At 44.7% G+C, this 20,350-nt stretch overlaps 1 protein-coding gene across 4 annotated transcripts in view; it reads right to left on the bottom strand.

Moving 5' to 3' along the window:
- The window catches only part of MARK1 (microtubule affinity regulating kinase 1), a 947,566-nt gene that overhangs the window by 163,261 nt on the left and 763,955 nt on the right, over positions 1-20,350 (bottom strand). For all 4 annotated transcript variants that reach the window (XM_069608596.1, XM_069608592.1, XM_069608593.1 and 1 more), the window contains exons 10-11: positions 19,163-19,262; positions 11,665-11,777 (exon numbers count right to left, since the gene is read on the bottom strand). In XM_069608596.1, the coding sequence (XP_069464697.1) occupies positions 11,665-11,777; positions 19,163-19,262 (213 nt within the window). The remainder of the gene's footprint in view (positions 1-11,664; positions 11,778-19,162; positions 19,263-20,350) is intronic.

The raw sequence follows: 20,350 nt of genomic DNA, 5'->3' as shown, positions 1-20,350 counted from the left end.
GCGGCAGCAGTTGAGCTGGGCAGCCTAATGACTGCCAGGTGATGCAGAGGCAGTGGCATCACTGTCTGAAGGGCAAATGATGTAACCTCCTAGCAGGGATATTTGAAGTGCTGGCGATGGTGTTCTAAGGTGTGCTCAGCCAAGAATGTGCTGCCTCATGCAGTGAGCAACACAGTGGTCTAACAGGGTAGTTCTGAAACATTCGATAAGGGTATGTGTTTATTTATTTATTTATTGCAGTTGTTGGTAGTGCCCAAGAACCAGAGCCATCCCAGCATTAGTGGCTACAAATTAATCGGTACATTAAGACACATTGTACAGGCATTGTATCATACGTTGGTTATCCAGTCATAAAATAGTACAGGGAGAGCACTTGTCAATCATACTTGTTGAACATGCATGTTTTTATGTTTTTGCGGAAGGACATGCAGGAGGGGTCTTTGATGTTGGGCGGTAGAATGTTGCAGATGGTGGGATCGATGACTGAAGCTAGATCCTCCTGCTCTTTTTCTAGAGAACATTGGGGTGTTTAGGGAGGTGAAGGAGGAGAAGCGCAGGCTGAATGAGATAGGCTTTCTTGAGATGCGATGGTTAAAGTGGGTGGGGCAATGTTATGTATGCAGCAGTGGGTGATGGATAGGATTTTAAACTCTATGTGTGCTTGAACTGGGAGCCAGCGGGCTTCACGTCTCACATTGGAGATGTAGTCGGGAGCATTTTATCCCTCACACTGCAGTTTTCTTTAGGTTTTTCGAGGACGTACCTGCAAGGATGGCGTTACAGTAGTCAAGTTTGCTACCTATGATGGCTCTGGCTAGTGTAAGGCAGTTGTCGCCGGTGTGGAATTTCCTAGATAGATTAATGAGTTTCGTTGAGTAGGCCGCGGATGAGGCAATAGCCATGACGTGTTTATGCATGTTAAGTTCGGCGTCAAAGTATACCCCTAGAGTTTTCACATGGGTGGAAACAGGGGTAATGTTGCCGTTGATGCAAAAGGAGATGAAGTAGTTCTGTTTTATCATCATTGAGGCATAGGTGGTGGTTTGCGGTCCAGGCCTGGATGATGCTAAAGATCTGGCTGACATTGACAGAATCGAGTTTCTAGTTGCCAGTGAGTTTGAGGAGAACCTGCTTGTCATCTGTGAAATTGGTGTAAGAGATGTTTAATTTATCCAATTGGTCGAAGAGTGGCTTTGTGTACATGTTGTAGAGTGTTGGCGAAAGGCAGGATCCTTGAGGGACACCAAAGTAAACGATGGTGGGATTTGCAGATTCGGACCCTGCAAAGGAAGTTTGTTTGCTAAGGAAGGACTTTATCCAGTCGGTTGCTTCGACAGAGAGGTTGAACAGATTGTGAGGTGGTGGCAGAGGATGTTGTGGTCAATGAGGTCAAAGGCAGCCGACAGGTCGAATAGGAGGAGGATGGCAAGTTCTCCAGTGTTGCAGATGTGATCAAGCTGTATTTTGAGGTCGAGGAGAGCAGATTCAGTGCTGTGTCTGAGCCTGAAGCCAGATTGTCTGGTGCAAAGTAGGTTGTTTCTAGGTAGGTTTGGAGTTGGGAATAGGCGGTACAGTCGAGGATTTTCAAGAGATAGGGAACGGTTGTGATGGGGCGGTAATTGGTGGGAAGTGTGGGGTCCAGGGTGGGTTTTTTCATGAGTGGTGTGACCCATGCTTCTTTGATGGACTTGGGGATAGTGCGGGTGTCGAAGGATGCATTCATAAGTTTTGTGATAGTTGGAGCAAGGGGTTCTGCACAGATTTTGATGAGGTTGGCGGGGCAGGCGTCACCTACGCGGTTGGAAGCTTTGGATGGTGTTATGTATGTCGGTGGGGAGACGGGAGAATTTAAAAGGGGGGGTATTTGGTGCGAGTGAGACGCTGGATAGTAGGGTGTCCTTGGTAGGGAGGAGTATGGATTATTTGGCAATGGTTTTGTTGTGGAGTGTATGAGTTTTATTCATAAGGGCTGATAGGACCAGGGAGTACCAGGCTTTGTCTTTGGGGAAGCTGTTGGAAAGGGGGGCCTTGGATGTTGAGCTCCTTGAGGATCTTGAAAAGTTATCTAGTGTTGACACTGGCTTCACTGATGCTGATGTTATAGATGCTGGCTTTTGTGGTGATAACAGCTTTTTTTGTATGTGGAGGCCGAGTTGGAGAAGGCTTTCTTATTGTGGGTGGTGGAGTCTTTCCTGCACAGGTGTTCTTTGGCACGTTTCAGTTTGCAGAGTGTGACGAGTTCTTGAGTTAACCAATTGTGGTGAAAGTTTTTTTTTATGAGATGAGCTTCTGAGGGGGGCAGGCAGGTCTACGGCAATGAGGAGAGCCGAATAGTCGGCATTGAGGAAGACTTCAGGGTCGGTTCTATCCGGCTCTAACTCTAGGGCGAGAATGGTGGGTGCCAGTGTTTCTTTGGTAAGTTTACGGGTGTGTCTGGCAGTGATGAGTGGTGGTTCATCAGTTTTCTTGGAGGTATTGGTCATGGGGGTGATGGAGACCTGAATCACGGAGTGTTCTGTCCACGGTACAGGGTTAATGGCGGTGTCCTGGGTGGGGATATTAATAGATGGGATCCAATCGAGGGTTCTGCCTTTGGAATGGGTTGGGGTGGGGTGGAGACTGCTTGGGTGAGGTTCATCTCAGCGAGGGCGACAGACTTCTGGTCTGTGGGGTCGTTGAAGCCTTGGTTGAAGTCGCGCAGGAGCACGAATTTGGTTTTGGGTTTCAGTAGTGGGGCGATGAGTGAGGGTATTTTGGTATGAGGGGAACTGACGTTATTGGTCGACGGTAGAGGAGTAGGAGGTTAATGGGGTTAATGGTTGTTTGGGAGTGGGTTTCTATTTTGGCTAAGAGGAGTTCATAGCCTGGAAGGGAAGAGAAAGGGAGGGTCTGATGGGGATAGTTTTGTATATAATGGCAACCCTGCCGCCTGATGAGCCAACTCTGTCGGTTCGAAGGATGGCGTAGCCAGGGGGTAGCGCAATGGACAGTGACAGGCCTGCTGCATCGTGCAGCCAGGTTTCTGGGATGGCAAAGGTTGAGGTCCTATATGAGGTCGTGGACATTATGTGCGCAGATCGAACAAGCGTTGATCAAGGCGCAAGCAAAATCTTTGGGTTCAGTGGTAGGGTGGTTTGGGATTGGTGGTCTTCGTTGCGTGTGTGGTGTGTGAGAAAGAGGGTTGGGAGAGGTGGGAATTAGAGGGTTTGGAGGGTGGGGGTGCTGTGGGCACTAGAATTCAGGATCAAAGGCAAAGTAGTCTGGTGGGGCCTGTGTAGGTGAGAGTGGTGGAGAGTGTAGGGTGGAGGGGTTTGGTCAGTCTGGAGGTGAGTCTGTGTAGGCGTGTGATGCCCATGCAGGGAGTGGATTGCCTTGCAACGAGAGGCAATGGAGTTGCGAGGAGTCGGGGTGGGCTGGTGGTGGTTGCTAATAGGTGCAAATGGGTCTTGGTGGGCAGTTTAGGGGGACTAGCAGTGTGCTAAATCCATTGGTGAAACTTGAGCGTTGCTCAGGGGTGCCAATCCAATTGGGGGTAGGCAAGAGGTTTGAGGGAGGTTGGTTGGTGGTGTAAGTCAGGCCATGAGATAGAGGCGTTAGAGGTGATGTGGGGTAGCTGGGTGTCATCTCGGAGGGGTGTGTGCGCGTGAGGATGACGCTGGAGCGGAGGATGTTAGGGGCAGAATTTCTTTTCGTGATTTGGATGTTGTGAAGGTGCAGGGCAGTGGTGTGTTGGGCATCATAATGCAGGCATTGATTTTCGAGAAGTCTGCATAGGGGGAGGCAGGCAGCTTGCAGCAAGCATTAGATGTTATGCACGGGGGTAACTATATTGCAATCCGTGTCAGCATTCCCACAGGGAAGCTTAGCAGAGGCATTCGAAATCAAAAGGGGCAGAGGTAACATTTTTCTTACAGTGGAGGTCAGCGTTAGCACAGGGCATTTTCATAGCAGCAGGGACATTCAGGATCACAGATGGGCTAGAGGTAACTTTTCCCTTACAGCGTGTTCCACAAACTATTGCCCAGATGACTAGCATTGCCACAGTCATATTAAAAGATGTTTGCCATGTTGGTAGTGCTGCTTGCAATCTGAACATTTCAGAGGACGTTTGCCATACTGGTACTGCGGATTACAAGTCTGATGGCAGTGGACACGGATTCCAAGCAAGGTTTTGATGTTGAAAGAGGTAGTGGCTATACACAGGCTTGAAGTATGAGAACTGGGCATCGAGATCTGCGCTTGCTGCATAGAAGGTGCCCCTTTGTTCTCCATCCCCCTCCCGTTTCTAAATTTATCTGATGAATTTGGCTCAGCAGTTGTCTTGTTCCTCCTCTCCCCCTCTATCCCTGCCCTCCCCTCCCAACCCTCCTCTTGTATTCCTCCTGCACTGCGTAAATTGTCGACAGACATAGTAATGTTACTGCTTGCTTTGTTCTCCTTCTCCATTCCCTCCTACCCTACTTGTTTTTTGGCACTTGCACTATCAGAAATGTCGTCAGGCCTATTACGGTAGTTTTTTCCACATTCTATATTGCTCAAGGACTTTACTGAATGTACTGTATTTCCTATGTTCCCTCATTCCTTGAAGCGCTTTGAAACACTTCTGTGTATAGGCGCTATATAAATAAACAATCATATCATATCATATCAATGTGGGGCCGCAGCTATGTTGCTGGTTTAGGCAGGTGCAGTTATGGAGTTTCAACCAAGTCACTTATTTTTGCTGATGGAGATTACGCTGCATCTATTAGTAGAGTTTAAGTGGGGCATTCCCCCCGATTATTGTGTAACAGCTATACCATAAATCTATGTTTTATTTGTTTTAGTTGAGGTTAGTTAAGTTCTAGCAAGGCCGAGGCATTGAGATGCCAGCTTGAATAACATGGCCTTATGTTAGTCAACAGGTCACTCTCATGTTACACAGGGACTGTTTTATACCTGCAGTGCTTATGGTTGGTTGCTGTGATCCCATTTAGGTTTCTGTAGGACTTTAAGCAGACTGTTGATGTAGGAAGTGTTGTGTTCACTTTTACAGGATGTTTCATGTAATTCAACGTGGGTTTGCTTTAGGGAGAGCTGTGTTCGGTACAGTTCTGTGGCAAACTTTGCACCCATGTGCAGAAGATCCCGCAGGAACAGCTTGCGGACCATACAGAGTAAGGAAGACACAGGAAGAAAAGAATAGGATTTCCGGTATTGTGTTTTACTGACGCACATTTCTTTGAAGTGATTGTCTACGAAGAATTTAATTTGAAAAAGTAATCGAAATTTATAGGGGGTTAAGCAGTTAAAAGGGGACGGGAGTTCGGGTAGTGGTAATATAGTCTAGGGAAAGGGCTGTTTCGAGAAGCCCCCACAAAATTAAAAAGTAGAACTTTTTCATAGTGTGTTGGTCAAGGGACATGGAACCGGATTTCCTCCTGACAGTCTTTAATGGGAAAATGAGGGGACTGTTGGACTTGGACAAAGTGGCCATCAGCATACTTACATTCTGAATTGCCCCACACCGACACAAAGATTTTCAAAGACACCTTCAAAGTACATCTGGATGACCTACCAAGCCCCAACCCTAACCCTAGCCGTGGCCCCGACCCTAACCCGAACGCTAATATAACCCTTAAACTAACCCTAGCCCCAACCCTAACCCTAACCCCAACCCTAGCCTCAACTCTAACTTAACCCCTAAACTAACCCAAGCCACAACCCTAATCCTATTTTAACACAAACTAACCCCAACCCTCAACCCTAACCCTGACCCCAGCCCTGCACTAATACTTCCCATCACATGTCGATGGCACCTTTGAATCTTTTCAACAAAATTGTCATTCAAAAGAATGACATTTCGACAAAACAAATTTGAAGATTTGCCATTGAAAACTTTTACATTCGTTAGAATAACCGGATACCCCACAAGGGACGCTCCATATACAGGCCAACAAGAAAAGTGGTAAAGGTAGGAAAGAGCAGTCTACTACGAGATAATGGTCAGAAGTGGTCCTCTCTCTGCATCGTCCACAAGACTTTCTGGGGTCGGGGCCTGCACTACATTCAACTCTCTCTGCCGAAATACCTTCCTTCTAGAGCGCTTTGCTCAGCTACTACCAACTGTCTGAGGGTCAGACGCTTCTCCAAGCAGAGAGTGGGAGGTAGATCTCTCTCCTCTGCAGACGGCTCTCTCTGGAACAGCCCGCCATACCCTCTCAGACTTGAGCCGGACCACCTGAAGTTCCGGAAGCGGCTCAAGACCTTCCCTTCCCCCCCTCTCACTTCATTGCAAAATATACCTGTCTGCTGTGCTGACTGGTTTCTAGGTACCCTCAAGAGTCTGACTGGGTACCAGGCTCCTCCATGACCAGTTTGCCTTGCACTGCCTCCGGGCCTATTGCAAACTTAGGGGCTGCAAAGGTAACCACTACTGCCCTCTGCCTCCTTGCACTTACCCAGAGCTGCCCTGCACTTACTCTTAGCCTGCTGCCATGATCGCACTTTCCTCCTACCGTCTCCCTTGCGCTTCCCCCTCTCCCTGCACTTCTTGTGTCGCACTTGCATGAAGTGAATGACACAAGGCCTACTAAGATAGTTGGTCTGGTCTTCCATTGTCTTCCCTCCCTGTCTTGTGGCATCTAGAAACTCTTGTGTATAGGCGCGTTATAAATGCCATATCATATATCATGTTTGATGGAGTAAAAGTTAGGAGACCGACGGAAGAACACAAATGGCCAGTCTCTGAAAATGTTTCCAGAAATTCGGCTTGTCCCAGATTCAACCTTAAGTGTGAGGAGACAGCCTGTAAGAAATGAAAAACAGAAGGATCAGAAGGACATTGCTCCCTATTGGTGGCATGTGCATAGTTTCTCATTTCTATACTGAGGGAGATGTTGTACCTGGTCCATCCAGCCCGCATGCTTATGGCCATAGAATTGTACGACAGCTCGGAAACCATGAGATGTCATACCAGCATAGACAAGACTGGTATGACTTGTATTCAGCGATGGCATCCCCTGTGCTTGCAAGGAAGGGTTGGTTTATGCCAGTTATTTGTCCAGATGGAAGTCCTGCCTGGTTTATAGTGTACTCTTGAGGTTAAACATTTCTGGCTTTAGTTGCATTGCAGAACACCACCCTTTGGATAAACATTTGAAGACTGAGGGGTGGAAGAAGGAGTAAATGATGGCACAGCATGGTTCAGACCCCTAGAGGCCAGGCAAGCCAATTAAAACTGTTCTCATGTTTTCCCCACACTCAATTAGTTAAGAGATTGTCTAGAAGTGGGCACATATTCTCCTTTATGGCCAGCCACAGACCAGGTAGATTGCTGCATTCTGGGCGCTCTGAAGTCCAAGCATCAGGTCAGATATGACATCTGCACCCAGGGAGTTTGCAAAGTCTAACCTAGGTTTGAAAGATGCCCACTCAATCAGGGATTTATGTTTGGAGAGAGATCAGGGAGCACTTTTCTAAACAGCTTTTAACCACCGAACTAACCTGCAGGGTCAGATATCCGTTTATCAAACAGGAAGAAATGAAGCCTGGATGTTTTACTTTTTGGGCACAGATGGAGCAAGTGTCCAAACCCTGGCGTGGTGGTGGAAATGCGTGGCAAGGTCTTTCATCTTCTTGGTCCAGAAAATAATCTGCTTGGTTTTAGAGATATTAAGTTATACATCTGTGACCTCTATCCAGATCAGAATGGGGTCTAGGCAGTACTACAGGGCAATCAATTCTCATTCCGCCCCTGCCAACTCACATTAGCCTGAATATCAGTCATAAGATTGCATAGAAACTAGGAAGGTCCTCGCGATGAATGAAAGAAGTGACATTGGGGACCCCTGGTGCATCCCATATGTAATTTTAGAAGTAGCCAATTCGAAATGAACCATGCTCAATCATTGGGTTCAATCCTCAAAGAGGGACCTAAACCAGCTACTTGTTATACTGGTTATATGTTTGCCACTGATGCCAAGTTGTGGAGCATGATGTCATATTCAACAGTACTGAAGGCAGCTGAGAGATCCAACCTGATCAACAAAACACATTTTCCCCCACATCAACTGCGACCAGGGCATGGCCGAATAGTCAAGTAAGGCAGTCCCAGACCCGTGTCTTGGGATAAACCATGATTGCAGGGGGCAAACGTAATCAAAGGTGTCAAAAACAATTAATGGCAACACCACCATTGCTCTATGTTTTTTGCAATAATGGGACGGTTGGTGTTCGGTGTAAATTTAGCTAAAATCCGGGTGTCCAGCATGAGCTTTGAGTAAAGGGGATATGAAACATGCCTTGAGCATGAGGGACACAAAGCATCAGCGAAGTGTCTAGTTCTACAGCTGAATCAGTGATTCAGTCTTGAATGGCTATGGTCTCTTCTTCCTAGAGGGAGAAGCACGGGGCCCGTTTTCTAAGGGAAGAGAGGAACATAAGAAAAGCGTGTATGCTTAGCAATTGCATTCCAATTCTGCCTGATTTTAACATTGGTGTCGGGAAGGAATGACTTTAAGGTAGCGTAGAAAAGGTGTGAGGGTGGAATAGCGAGGGACAGAGAACAGAGATTTGAAATACATTACAAATTCAAGGAATTAAAATTGATATATAGATTCAAGGAATTACAACGAGTATACGTACATATCCAGTGCCCACCAATATTCATTCAAACCTGTGAATCTCAACTGCCTTGGACATGTATAATACACAATTCTAATGAACGGTTCAACTTATAAGTCCTGGAAAAGCTCCATGTATGTGTGCCTTCCTGGTTCACCCTGTTAGGTAAGATATTCAAATCTATGCTAAATTCTATTGACCTGTGTCAACCCCAGAAATTTTACTTTGACTAGGTAACTATTTTACCTTGTCCCTAGGTGAAGGGGAATTCTCCCCCCGCCTACCTACTCTTTTACACTTTATGGGTGAGCTTTTTATGTATCTCCATTGTGTATGGTTGAAGTTGTAGTTTCCTACAACTTTTGAGCTTAGGCTGGGTTGTCCCTATGGGCTCCCCTTTAAATTTCTCTTTCATGTACTTTGGTGAACTACAGTTCCCAAGTAGTAAAGAGGAATTTCCATCCCACTTTACATTTTATTATAGTGAGCCAGCACACCCCACCTTATGTGGAGTGCTGGTGGGATACAATGTATCCACTTCCTTACTTACTTGTAACATTTGTGTTACAATTGCAAGTGGCAGCGGTTTTACCTTTAGGACTTTTAGTCATTTTTACTCACAGGCTGTTAATTCGGCCTCGGTAATGCACAGAAGGACCCCTATTTTCAAAAAAAGTGAGATCCTTCTTTTTTCGCCATTTCTTGTTTGTAGTTTCTAAGGTCTCCCCTGCCATTCTACGGGGGAACAACCTCAGTGGGAGTTTTGTCTTTGGCAGGAATCCTTTGTATTCCCCGCCAAGGCTCCAGTGGGTCTGAGAAGGCAAGAAGCGTGGGAGTAGTCCCAACCTCTGCAGCCCTTTGTCTTTCACCTTGCCTGGGGAAGCCCAGGAGACTCAAAGTGAAAGCCGCTGCAGGCAGAAACACAACACAGGTGTGTTTAGAAATTCTGCAGTGTTTCTTACTATGGCGGCTTTCTCGTGGAGTCTCCTGGGCTCCCCCGGGTTGGGGGAGCCCAGGGGACTCCACGTGAATGCCGCCGCAGTCAGAAATACAATGTTCCTGTATTTATGATTTCTGTGGTTTTCCAACCACGGCAATCACAAATACAACAATGTTGTATTTGTAATTGCTGCGCCTTTGCCTTTTGCCTTCATTTTACGTTTTCTGTGCTTCCCTGGGCTTGAGGAGCACCAAAAACGTAAAATGAAAGTGAAGTCAGCCTCATCATGTTGAGCTGTGCTCTGGCTGCAGCAAGCAAAAGCTCCCAGTAGGGGGCTTTTGCTACTTATCTAGTGCCGCCAGGGCAGAGCTTAACATGAGCTGATTAGGCTGCCTGAAATTACAAAATGGATGCTCCCATGTAAAAACTTTGAGCCTTGTTTGCTCAAATGTTTACATATGAACTTTCATTAAAATATGTTTAATGTAGGTTTTGGATTATTGCCCATCTTTTAAGGCAAGAATATTTTTGAGCGCACTATTCCTTTAAGTCTGTGTGACTTCTGGATAGCTTTGGGGTGTTTCTTGTGATTGGGAGTTCTCTCATCAAGTTCACCCAGGCACACTGCTGGAATCCTCATAGGGTGTCTTCACAGAAGTCCCTGGACCCTCTCAACTAACTCTAAAGTGAAATACTGACTTGTTTGAAGAAACTTCCTCAGGAACTCTGACTTTCCCTGCAACCTATTTATAATAAACCATTATTTTGTATAATACTTCCGATTGTTAGGGTTTCTGTTGAACCCTTGGTATACTACAATTTCTTTGTACCTTCCTACATCCCTCTCTCCCTCCTAGGATAGGCCTGGCTGCTTTATCTATGCTACCATATACTCAGGTGGTACAGCCTTACACTAAGAGTGGAGTTTTGTACTGTTTTAGTTGTATGGTTTTGCTAAGCCCTTAGTATGACTTCAGAAAAACTGCTCTAACAAGTCCATAATGGGTGGAACACTCGGAAACCTTTTGATTATTTTTCATCTACCTTTTTCACAGAAATGTTTGTACTTGCCAGACATGTCCCAAATCGTCTCACAGAAAAACAAGATTCTGTATGCATAGTCTTTCACTGTTAAACTTCCCTCATTATTCCAACGTTATGGTGAATGAAACAAATTTGAAACTGACCCACCCACTTTAATGTGTGGAGAGGGGTACAGAGGTTTTGATAGACTGTGCTATTCAGAGCATCTGGAGGAAAGGGATTATTTCTTTATGTAGTACAAAATAACAGCAGGTCAGGATGGTATGTGCCCAAAATACAAATAAAATTATCCCTTAGCCAGCATGGATCAACCAATTAAATCTTCTGTTGTAATTCATTTGTTTGGAATATTGGTAAGAGAACAACTCTCCTTTCACTAACTCAATCAAAACCATAAGGGCGCCTATAATCAGTTCATTATTTGTTTAAGTGTATGTAATGAGTGCATGAGAAAGCAAAGCCCCCATAATCATCCAGGAGATGCAAGATAAACAACGTGTTATTAAAAGTCTTTTAAACGTACTGGCAGTCAGTTTATCTTTTCATGTTATTTCAGACCTTTGGGTGCTTGCAATCAGCATCCCACTTATCAGGGGTGAGTTACTCTTGAGAACCCTCTGTAAACACAGACATCTGTATAATGCAACAGGAGAAGCATTTTAGGTTTCGAAAACCACTTTAAGCCCCCCCCCCCCTCAATTAAAAGGCCGCAAAACACTGTATATGGTGATCAAAGAATAATGAAACATTATGTCAGAATCATATTGGTGGAGGCTTTTCAAATTAGGATGTGTATAAACATTACGTGGTCAAATATTTCAGATTTGAAAATGATAAATGCAAAAAGGTCTAAACTAAGAATGAAGAATTTGGAAAAGTGGTAGAAAACACATCTTGCCACATCACACACTGTCAAATCACCACTGATCGAAAATATTGCATCACAACAATTCCTAAAAATGAACATTCCCAGTCTAGTGCCGTGAAAGTCCAAAAGATCCAGAGAGAGAGAATCCTTTAAAACACGACATTCCCACTCAGAGAAAGCAGCCACAAGAATGGAAGAACATACTTACTTCAGGTGGCTTTTTGCCCAGAAGCAGGTACGTTGCCATGACTTCATCATATTTTTGGTTTAATACTGAGTCATTGATTTCCTCTCTTGAAAAACCCATAGTCACCATCAAATCTATTAGAACAAGAAAGTGAACAAGAGTAATATCACTTCATAGCAATTTACAAATAGGCAGCTATAGGAAAGAATGCATTGTCATTTGACAGGGGCGAGGGGTGGAGATTCAGCTGCTCTGGAAGTCCAGGTCTTTTACAGGTGCATTACGTCCTAGACTAATGGGACATTCGTAATTTACTGTTTAAAGGGGACAAATAATGTTTTATGCAGTGAACCAAAATACCGACCCCTAAAGAGCCCAAACCCTACCCCATCATAATGGCATGAACGGAGTATTTGAAGTTGCCATGGTTACAAGTACTACATTTCTATCAACAATGGTGAATGCCTACTTCTCATTTTTGCATAAAGTAACCAATTTTCTCAAAGTGGATTGTAAAGGGCGAGAATCTACGATGCTAGCGCACAAAAAGATGAAAATGAGTTTCCCATTGATCAATGAAATAGTACATGGTTGTAGTGTTGTCCATGTAAATATGGACAATCTTCCTCCTTCATTTGTTTATTATGCGCCAAGGCCCGCTGGCATCAGAGCATACATTAACACCAAGGACATATCACAAAAAAGACAAGGTATCGGAAGGACCATTTAATCAAACAAAGTGGTCTTCAGCCATTTCCGAAAAGTAAACAAATTCCTTTCTTTACGCAATTCAGCCAGCAGGTTGCTCCAAGCAATTGCTGCCTGAATAAGGAATAGAGCGTCTGCTCCCCCCAACTCGTTTTACTCTGGGGCATATTAGGCGCACGGTGTCACAAGACCGTCTGGACCTACACGAGTATGTTGTATGAGACTCTCTTTAAGGTAAGAAGGGGCTGAACCATAGAGGCATTTATGGAGCAGAACCATTTTAATTCAAAATAAAACTGCATTCTGTCCTTAAAAGTGTATGCATGATCAGCCGGCCTCTGCGTAGCCTTTCTGTTTGAAGATGGATGAAGTGAGCTCCTAAACCATTTGCAGACAAGTTTTTTTTTTTTATGCTAGTCTGAGAACGAGTCTGCCCAAAGGAGAACCCACGAAGGAGGATGTGTTCATGAGCCTTTACAACAGCGCACACTGGTGCAGTGGAACACTATTTCATCAGTGTTCTTGGGATCAGACGCTTTATCCAAATGAGAAGAGTTAAAGGGGAGAGTTTCTCATTTTCAGCCTGACATGAGGATCAATGATGCCATCAATCCAAAAATTCGGTGAAAACACTAAACATCAGGTATAAATTACGTGCCATATGAACTACTGTACTCTTAGTGCTTCACCGCATCCCCTCATCTTTACAGAATTGAAAATATGCTCAGTACCGCGTGCAAAGAATGAAGGTATACTTTATGGTACTGGAGTGCATGAATGTGTGTCCCAACCATGCCGTGTGTCTGCACGCTCACACCCTTTACTGGTCCCTAGTCAGTTCATTTCTTACTGAATTAGTTATGGACTGATATTGGAATTTCTTTATGGAGAAGGAGGCTGTCCTTTTGAAGAGAAGTTATCAATACTCTTGCTTACGCCGCCTTCCCACTCCTTTCCCTCCATATTCACGGTAGAGTCCCAAGCATGCATACCAGAGAAGGTAGATCTTGCACAAAGTGATACACAGGGCAACATGGTGTTGTAAAACTAATGACAAGGTGGAGGAGAAGGAGGCGGACGACGAGGAGGAGAAGAAGGAAAGAAGTCCTTTGAGAACAGTTGACCTGGTCCTAGCCATCAAAAGTAACAAAAAGTCTATTGGGCTTCTGAAACCACAGAGCCCTTTGAACATTCAATGCACGAAGGACCCTCTCAGCCGCAGATGGCTCAGTATGCCAAGAACATAGGGAGGCAGATTTTAAATAAAAATGCATTTCTTCAATTGAGGGGAAATCTAAAGCTACATATGTAGGAATGAACACTGAATACGAAGCTTACCCTATCCCATCCTCGTCGCCATTGTAAAACGAGGTACGATAGGGTAAACTTTAAAGCTTTAGCTTTATTTAACACAGGCCCGTCCAGGACGCATGGCCGCCAACGACACTCTCCAACCGTCTCTGCTCTGCCTCGTGCCTGCAGTCCCTAGAATGTAAACACAGGCGCGAGGCAGACACGAGACGGAAACATGTCAGCTTTAACATCACTACACCTATTCTTGGGAATAACAGTATAAAGATCCTCTGAGCAGAGGGCATGAACTTAGCTGATCTGCCTAAATCCACTGAAGTTATAGGCTAAACCAAACAGAAGTAAAAAGTATGGTTCAGGCACAAATAGGGTGAGGAGGTATGACGGGCAGAAACAATTGAAAGAGCCTTTTGAATGGCTGCTTCTTTACAATGTTACCCAGGGGAAAGTAGAGTCCTTAAAATTCGTGTAGGAGATAATGGCAGCCAAGTGAAGCTTGCAAGATTTGATGAATATGATAGCATGAATATGCTAGATAAGTGACCAATGAAAAGGCAATCTATATTGACAAGAAAGTGATTAATCTCCTTGGTATGAGCCCAACAGGCATTTACTTCAATAGGGAGACGGAGTTGATTGCTTGTGAGCCACTAGAATGGCTGCCATGTTGTCCAAAGACAAAGTGACAAGTCCCAAGTGTCAGGACCCAGGTTTCCAAGCTTAAAGAATACTGCTTTTGGTTTGAAGTAGATTATCTTCCCAAAGGGACAGAAAAAGTGCAATACATAAAGGACCTACATAAAGGACCAGTAGATCTGAAAACGTGTTAAAAGGTTCAGTATGGTGCAACTGGTATCAACCTGCAGTTGAGACTGACCCATAATTTTAGAACCAGTACGGACAGCATGCCAAGATGGAGACCCACAAGTTTACTAATGTAAAGGAGGTCCATTATGTTGGCTGTGGATAGCAGAACAGCATAGCCCCTGACAGAGTAGAAAGGCTTTCAGAGCTGGCGAGATGGGGGTTCAGCACCAGGTAGCTGATGTGTCTGAAAGTGTTTGGCTAAGGCCAGAGATTGTAAATAAAGGGCCCAGCATGGTCCTGCTGCTGAATAGGAAGTGGTGGGCGGTACTGGTGAACTGGGACACCAGAAGTGAGGCCTGGAGACCACAGACGGTTGTGTGAGACTTTAGAATTGAGTCTTTAGGTCTCATGCCAAGGCCAAAGCTAATTGTGTCAATCACATTCTCAAGCGTGCAAATGGGACAGCCTGTAGACAGGCAGGGATGGACCAGCCTACCTGGAAACTAGAGAATGCAGAAGAAGCTGCCTGAAACCTTTACTGGGTGAAGAATGCACTTGCAGGTAGGTAGTGCTAGATCATGCCAATGTGAGAGGAGAGTTCTCTGGCTTGACTGAGTGCCACAGGGTGAATGCCAGGATGAAGGGTCTCTTGATGATCTTGCACTTCTGGTGGAGAGTGAGGCTGAAGGAGCCCGTCATCCAAGCAAGGGAAGACGCAAATACTATCCTTCCTCAGGTACGAGGCCAACGCTGCCATTACTTTCATGAATTCACACTCTGTAGTGCGGAAGCCACAAAAGAGTACTACCAGCACCACCCGCCACGAAGCAAAGGAATTTCCTGTGAGGATTCAAGCCAAGCCCAGATGTGATGGATGTACATAAGTGCTGCACTGGGGTCAGCAAGTGCACTTTCTCCTAGGGAAAAAAGGTCATATTTTGAGAGCACCAACATTTTGCTGAGACCAGCATTTTTCTTTCTCTTGACAGCGAAAGAAAGGGATGAGCAGAGCTCAGAGAGTTGCGAGAATAGTACACTCTCTATTCACATCATGGCAGAGTATATGTACCAATGCCTGTGGTTGTTGTGAGACGGGATATGAGAGGGTAGAGAGGAATGAGGGAAACAGGATTCTTGGAAGAAGAACCCCCTGTCAACACCTTACACAGTCCAATGATTCCTACTGATTATGTGAGATGCAGTAACCCTGTCCGTTTTTGTTGTTGTCCTGGGTGAATCTGCAGTTAGGCCCCCAATCGACTTCCCTGGTTCTGGAGGAGCAGCCATGGTGTTTATAACTGTCTTGGAAACCCATGAAACATTGAAGGGATCTAGTTTGGTCTTCAGGTTTATGTTGCACTGGTTTTGGCCGTAGATTGGATACGAAAGGGATTTGGCATCAAGGCACTTGTTACGAATTCCCACTCCTCACTAACACCACCGAACACCCAGGCATGCAGACCTGCCTATCAACCATGAACTCTGAGGGCTTCACACCTTAGCTCACCTTCTGTGCTAAATCCCTCAGGTTCCACATTGACAAACACCTCTCATTCAAGACACACATAGCTACGAAAACTCAGACAGCTTGGTATCAGCTCTCCCTCCTGCCAAAAGTCATGCCCTTCCTCCCACCAGACAGCTTTAGATCAACCGCTCACGCACTGGTCCTATCCCACCTGGTTGGGGGTAATGCACTCCTCAAAACCTCATGTCGTCCTCCCTTGTGCACTTGAGACGTGTCCTAGAAGCTGCCACACGCCTCATCAAGGGTCTGTGCAGATAAGACCACATCCCGACCCTCGTCGACCTTCACTGGCTCCCAATGCACGCACAAATCACCTTTAAGTACTGCTGAATCATCTATAAGGCGGTTGCCCTCAAGTCACCCAACTACCTTGCAGAGAAACTCAGCATCTCAGCGCACCACCAGACTCCAAGGCAAATGCAGACTTGTAATTCGCTGCTGCAAAAAGGAAAGGACCAGAAAACTATCCTTCTCTGCCTATGCCCCAAGACTATGGAACCTCCTCCCCGTCAGCATCAGACTCGTCCCCACGCTCCTACAATTCAAAACAGAACTAAGACCCACCTCTTCAAGGAATCTCTCTGCCTCAACACCTAGGCCATCACATCACCCCTCACGCCACCTGCCTCGCCGCCCGTCCCTCTCCTCCCTGCCACCCAGAATAGCTTTACCCCTCTCCTCTGTGCCCCACTGTATCCCATCCCCGCTGTATGTCTGTTCTGTTGCCTCTGACAAGTGCTCCATTATGCATATGTACTGTTGTATACGTCTGTAAAGCACTACGCTATGTATCTGTATTGTTGTATACCTCTATAAAGTGCTTTGTTGCTTCTCGAAGCTAGGTCTGCGCTCAATAAATACCATAATAATAAACTCGTTTTTCCCTTGGTCAAGTAATCATCACCTGGCCTAGTAGGATCGCTTGTCCGTCTTCCCCTTGTTTCCCTCCCTCCCTGCCTCGTCGCGCCTTGAAACACTTGTGTATAGGCGCGTTACAAATACCATATCATATCATATCATAGTAGAAGCAAATTACTCTTGGTCACCTAATGGTGGGTTGAACGGTAGAATTTGGAGGCTGGTTTGTTTCACATCCCCCACTAGATACATGGCCACATAGCATATGGAGAGGTAGACACACTGCCACTAAAGTCTACATAAGCTGGACTGAATGATGGTTTTAAGTCCTTGTTCACGTGTGATATTTTCCACTATATTCTGAGTTTCTCGGCTGCAAACAACATTTTACTTGCCCTAGATGGAATGAGGCATTGCAGTAACTTTTCTTAAAAATAGTGTATACAAATTTATATTTCCCGTAGTGCATCACTTTGCATTTGGCTCCCACTAGGTGGTTGGTTGCCTGAGCCGAATGGGGCTTCCGACAGGCATCTTTGGCAATTTTCAGAACCTGATCTTGTTCTGGTCATGCACTGCATCTGGGTCAGTGGGCTGGGCCCTTTCGAGTTGGGGCATGCAGTCTAGTGCGAGAAATACAAATACAATCCGCCCACTTAAAATGCAGAGAGAAGCCGAGCCGGCCCATCTTGAACATCTGCGAAGGAATTATTTCATTCTGTGAAGTAGAAAATGGTATGCAGACTGTCCTTTCCTTTCTTTGGTACTGTGAAAAAATAAGCGTAGACCCCCTCCAAAGCCTCAGTGATGTAGACCGCCTTTATTACATCCATCAGAGGGAATGTCGCTATTTTTGATTCCATAAAAAATGCTGTGGGATCTAGTGCGAGAAAGAGGGAATGGTAGACACATGTAGATTGTAGCCACTTCATAACTAAAAATTATCCATGAATCTTGGGAGACCACTCCCCTTACACCCTGCCCCCCACATACACATGCAAAGGCAATTGTGCAGCCCCTCTCTCTTTATGGGAGATTTGGAGATGAGAGGGAACTGTGTCTCCAATCCTAGGGATGCATGCATTCAAACATTTGGTGGCCACCATATTCAAACCTTGGCACTGCTTTTGGAAGTCTATTTCCAGTCAACATTTCAGACACATTATCATCATCCGGGCATTCTGAGATGGCCAATCAACAGAGCTTAGAAAGGAGATGCCCTTATAAAGGTTGCATCGCTGTTCACCAGGTTGTCTACCTTGAGTTTGTTTCCATGCCAGCCCGACAGAAATAAGGTCAAGAAATTCCCCTGAATGTTGTCATGTGTTTCACATGCACCATCAAGTAGACACACCAGATATGACTGTAGTATACTGACATGGATTTGGTGTTCTGTCAATTAGGCATTCTTTCACTAAACAGTAGTGCACCCACAGCCAGTCGTGTCATTGCTTAAACAGGACTAGATATGGCAGATGGTGTAACCTACCCAGGACAGGCTAGGGGTTTCTCATTAGCACTTCGATCACAATGCATCCCTTATGAGGCCTCAGTGAAAGGTCAAGTACCTGGTCAGGGAAAATGCAAAAATCACAAGAAATTCTTGCCAGTCTAAGATTTTAAACTTCATAGCCATTATATTGCGTGGCATCTCTATGCATTTTGTTGATCTTTATGTGGAGGTGAGATTAATTCTTTGACTGAAAGAAGAGCAGGCGTTTTAGGATTAGGATGCTATGGCTTTTTTAATAGTTTGAATAATAAATCAAATTTCAGCATTTTCATGTTGCTAAATCAGGCACTGTAGGTGCTAGGTAGTAGATATTCAAGAGACAATTTGCATCGGAAAACAATTTGACTAGATAGTTGGACCGAATTTGTGTTTCAGATCGAATCACCAATCTTCAAAGACCAGAATGGAAAATAATTATATTATGGGATTTCAGAATTTAGGATTATGCAGCAATGAACCACCCTGATAATTTTATTTCGATACCTTCGAACCATTTGAAAGCACATTTTTATAAACAAACCCATCATGGCCAACACACAAGCCAGCAGATTTACACATTTGACTCATGATATATCTTACTTGACTCATCTGAATGGGTGGTGCATTGAATGAAGAGCAGCTCTAAGAAACTGTTCACCCCCTGGAGTGTTCTATAACAATTAAACCCCTTATTTATCATGGAATGGTGGGGACAAATGACAATATTTTTTTTCAGTTGAACTTTTAGAATGCCAATATATTTCAACTCTGCAATTCTCACATCCCACAATTCAGAATAGTTTTAAGTGGTGTACCTATTCGTTTTATGTCATTGAAATCTGTCTCTGGCTCGGAATATGGCTTCAGTTCATCGTCTTCATAGCCAACATTCATCCAACGATCCTTCATAATTTGCTGGGAAATAAAATGATTACCATTAAAGTAAGCTTTGATCTAATCATGTACTGTGGTGGTCATGCTTTATACCAGTTCTGTCATTTTGTACAATAGAACATAACACTCATTTTTGCTGAGACGCAGAGCGATCTAGCAAGTTGACAAAGAGTATGCAGGGGAACAAGAACTTTTACAAAAATTAAAATCGAGTTCAAACTCGTTGTTTAGTGACTGGACTTCAGTGATAAACGAAAATGTAAACAGATTTCTAATTCAGCAAGGGAAGCAATAGATTTCCAGACTGAGGAAAAGCACATAGCCAGAAAACAAGACTAAGATTTTCCATCAATAATGTTTCATGATATTGAAAGTTTGACATTCTCCCTGTTGCCTTTTCCCTGGAAAGGGTAGTGTTTGAAGATGTCCAAGGCAATTTAGTAATGCAAAACACATCGCCACCATGCACGTCTGCTATTAGAATTTCCTGAGAACCATCTCTAATCTTCTCTAAACCTCTCCATTTGTCCTCAGAGATCACCTGAACAAAATCGTGCAGTGTCTGATCAGACTGAAGATTCTCCACTTCCGATTTTATCAGAGATTCTGTTAAGGAAGCCACAATTGAAAACAAATTTAAGCATTGGCAATGCCAACAGTTTGGGCTTTTCTGTAGGCTTGGGAAAGGCACTTGCCAAGCACTACCACAGGGTATTGACTGGCTCTTGATCGAAACAGGTGCAAAAAGGTGCGAGAACAAGGGCATCTAATAGTAGTGTCTAGTGTATGCTTACTACCTATACACAAGCCAAAACTGTTGGTTTTGCTCATTTTTAACGGACATCAGTGAAAGACATGCATACTACTTATAAGGCAGACCTGGTTATATCCATTTTATTACACCAGTGGTGCACTCACAACTCCAATTAAATCATTAACTCTCAGAAGACTGCTTTCAAAAACATGGGCTATCAATTCGAGTATAGATAAGGCTTGAATAAAGTGAGCTCAGAGTTCCCATGAGGAGGTGTTTTGGGCGAGGAGGGGCAGGAGCTACATCTACAAGATGCGTGTCCCTCCTCATATGCCATTTCCCGCCCCATCTGTAT

This window comes from Ambystoma mexicanum, chromosome 4q (genome assembly GCF_040938575.1).
Source record: "Ambystoma mexicanum isolate Mex_15411 chromosome 4q, UKY_AmexF1_1, whole genome shotgun sequence".
Taxonomy (NCBI): Eukaryota; Metazoa; Chordata; class Amphibia; order Caudata; family Ambystomatidae; genus Ambystoma; species Ambystoma mexicanum.
Note: the sequence above shows the minus strand (reverse complement) of the source record. Positions and strands in the feature narration are given on the sequence as shown.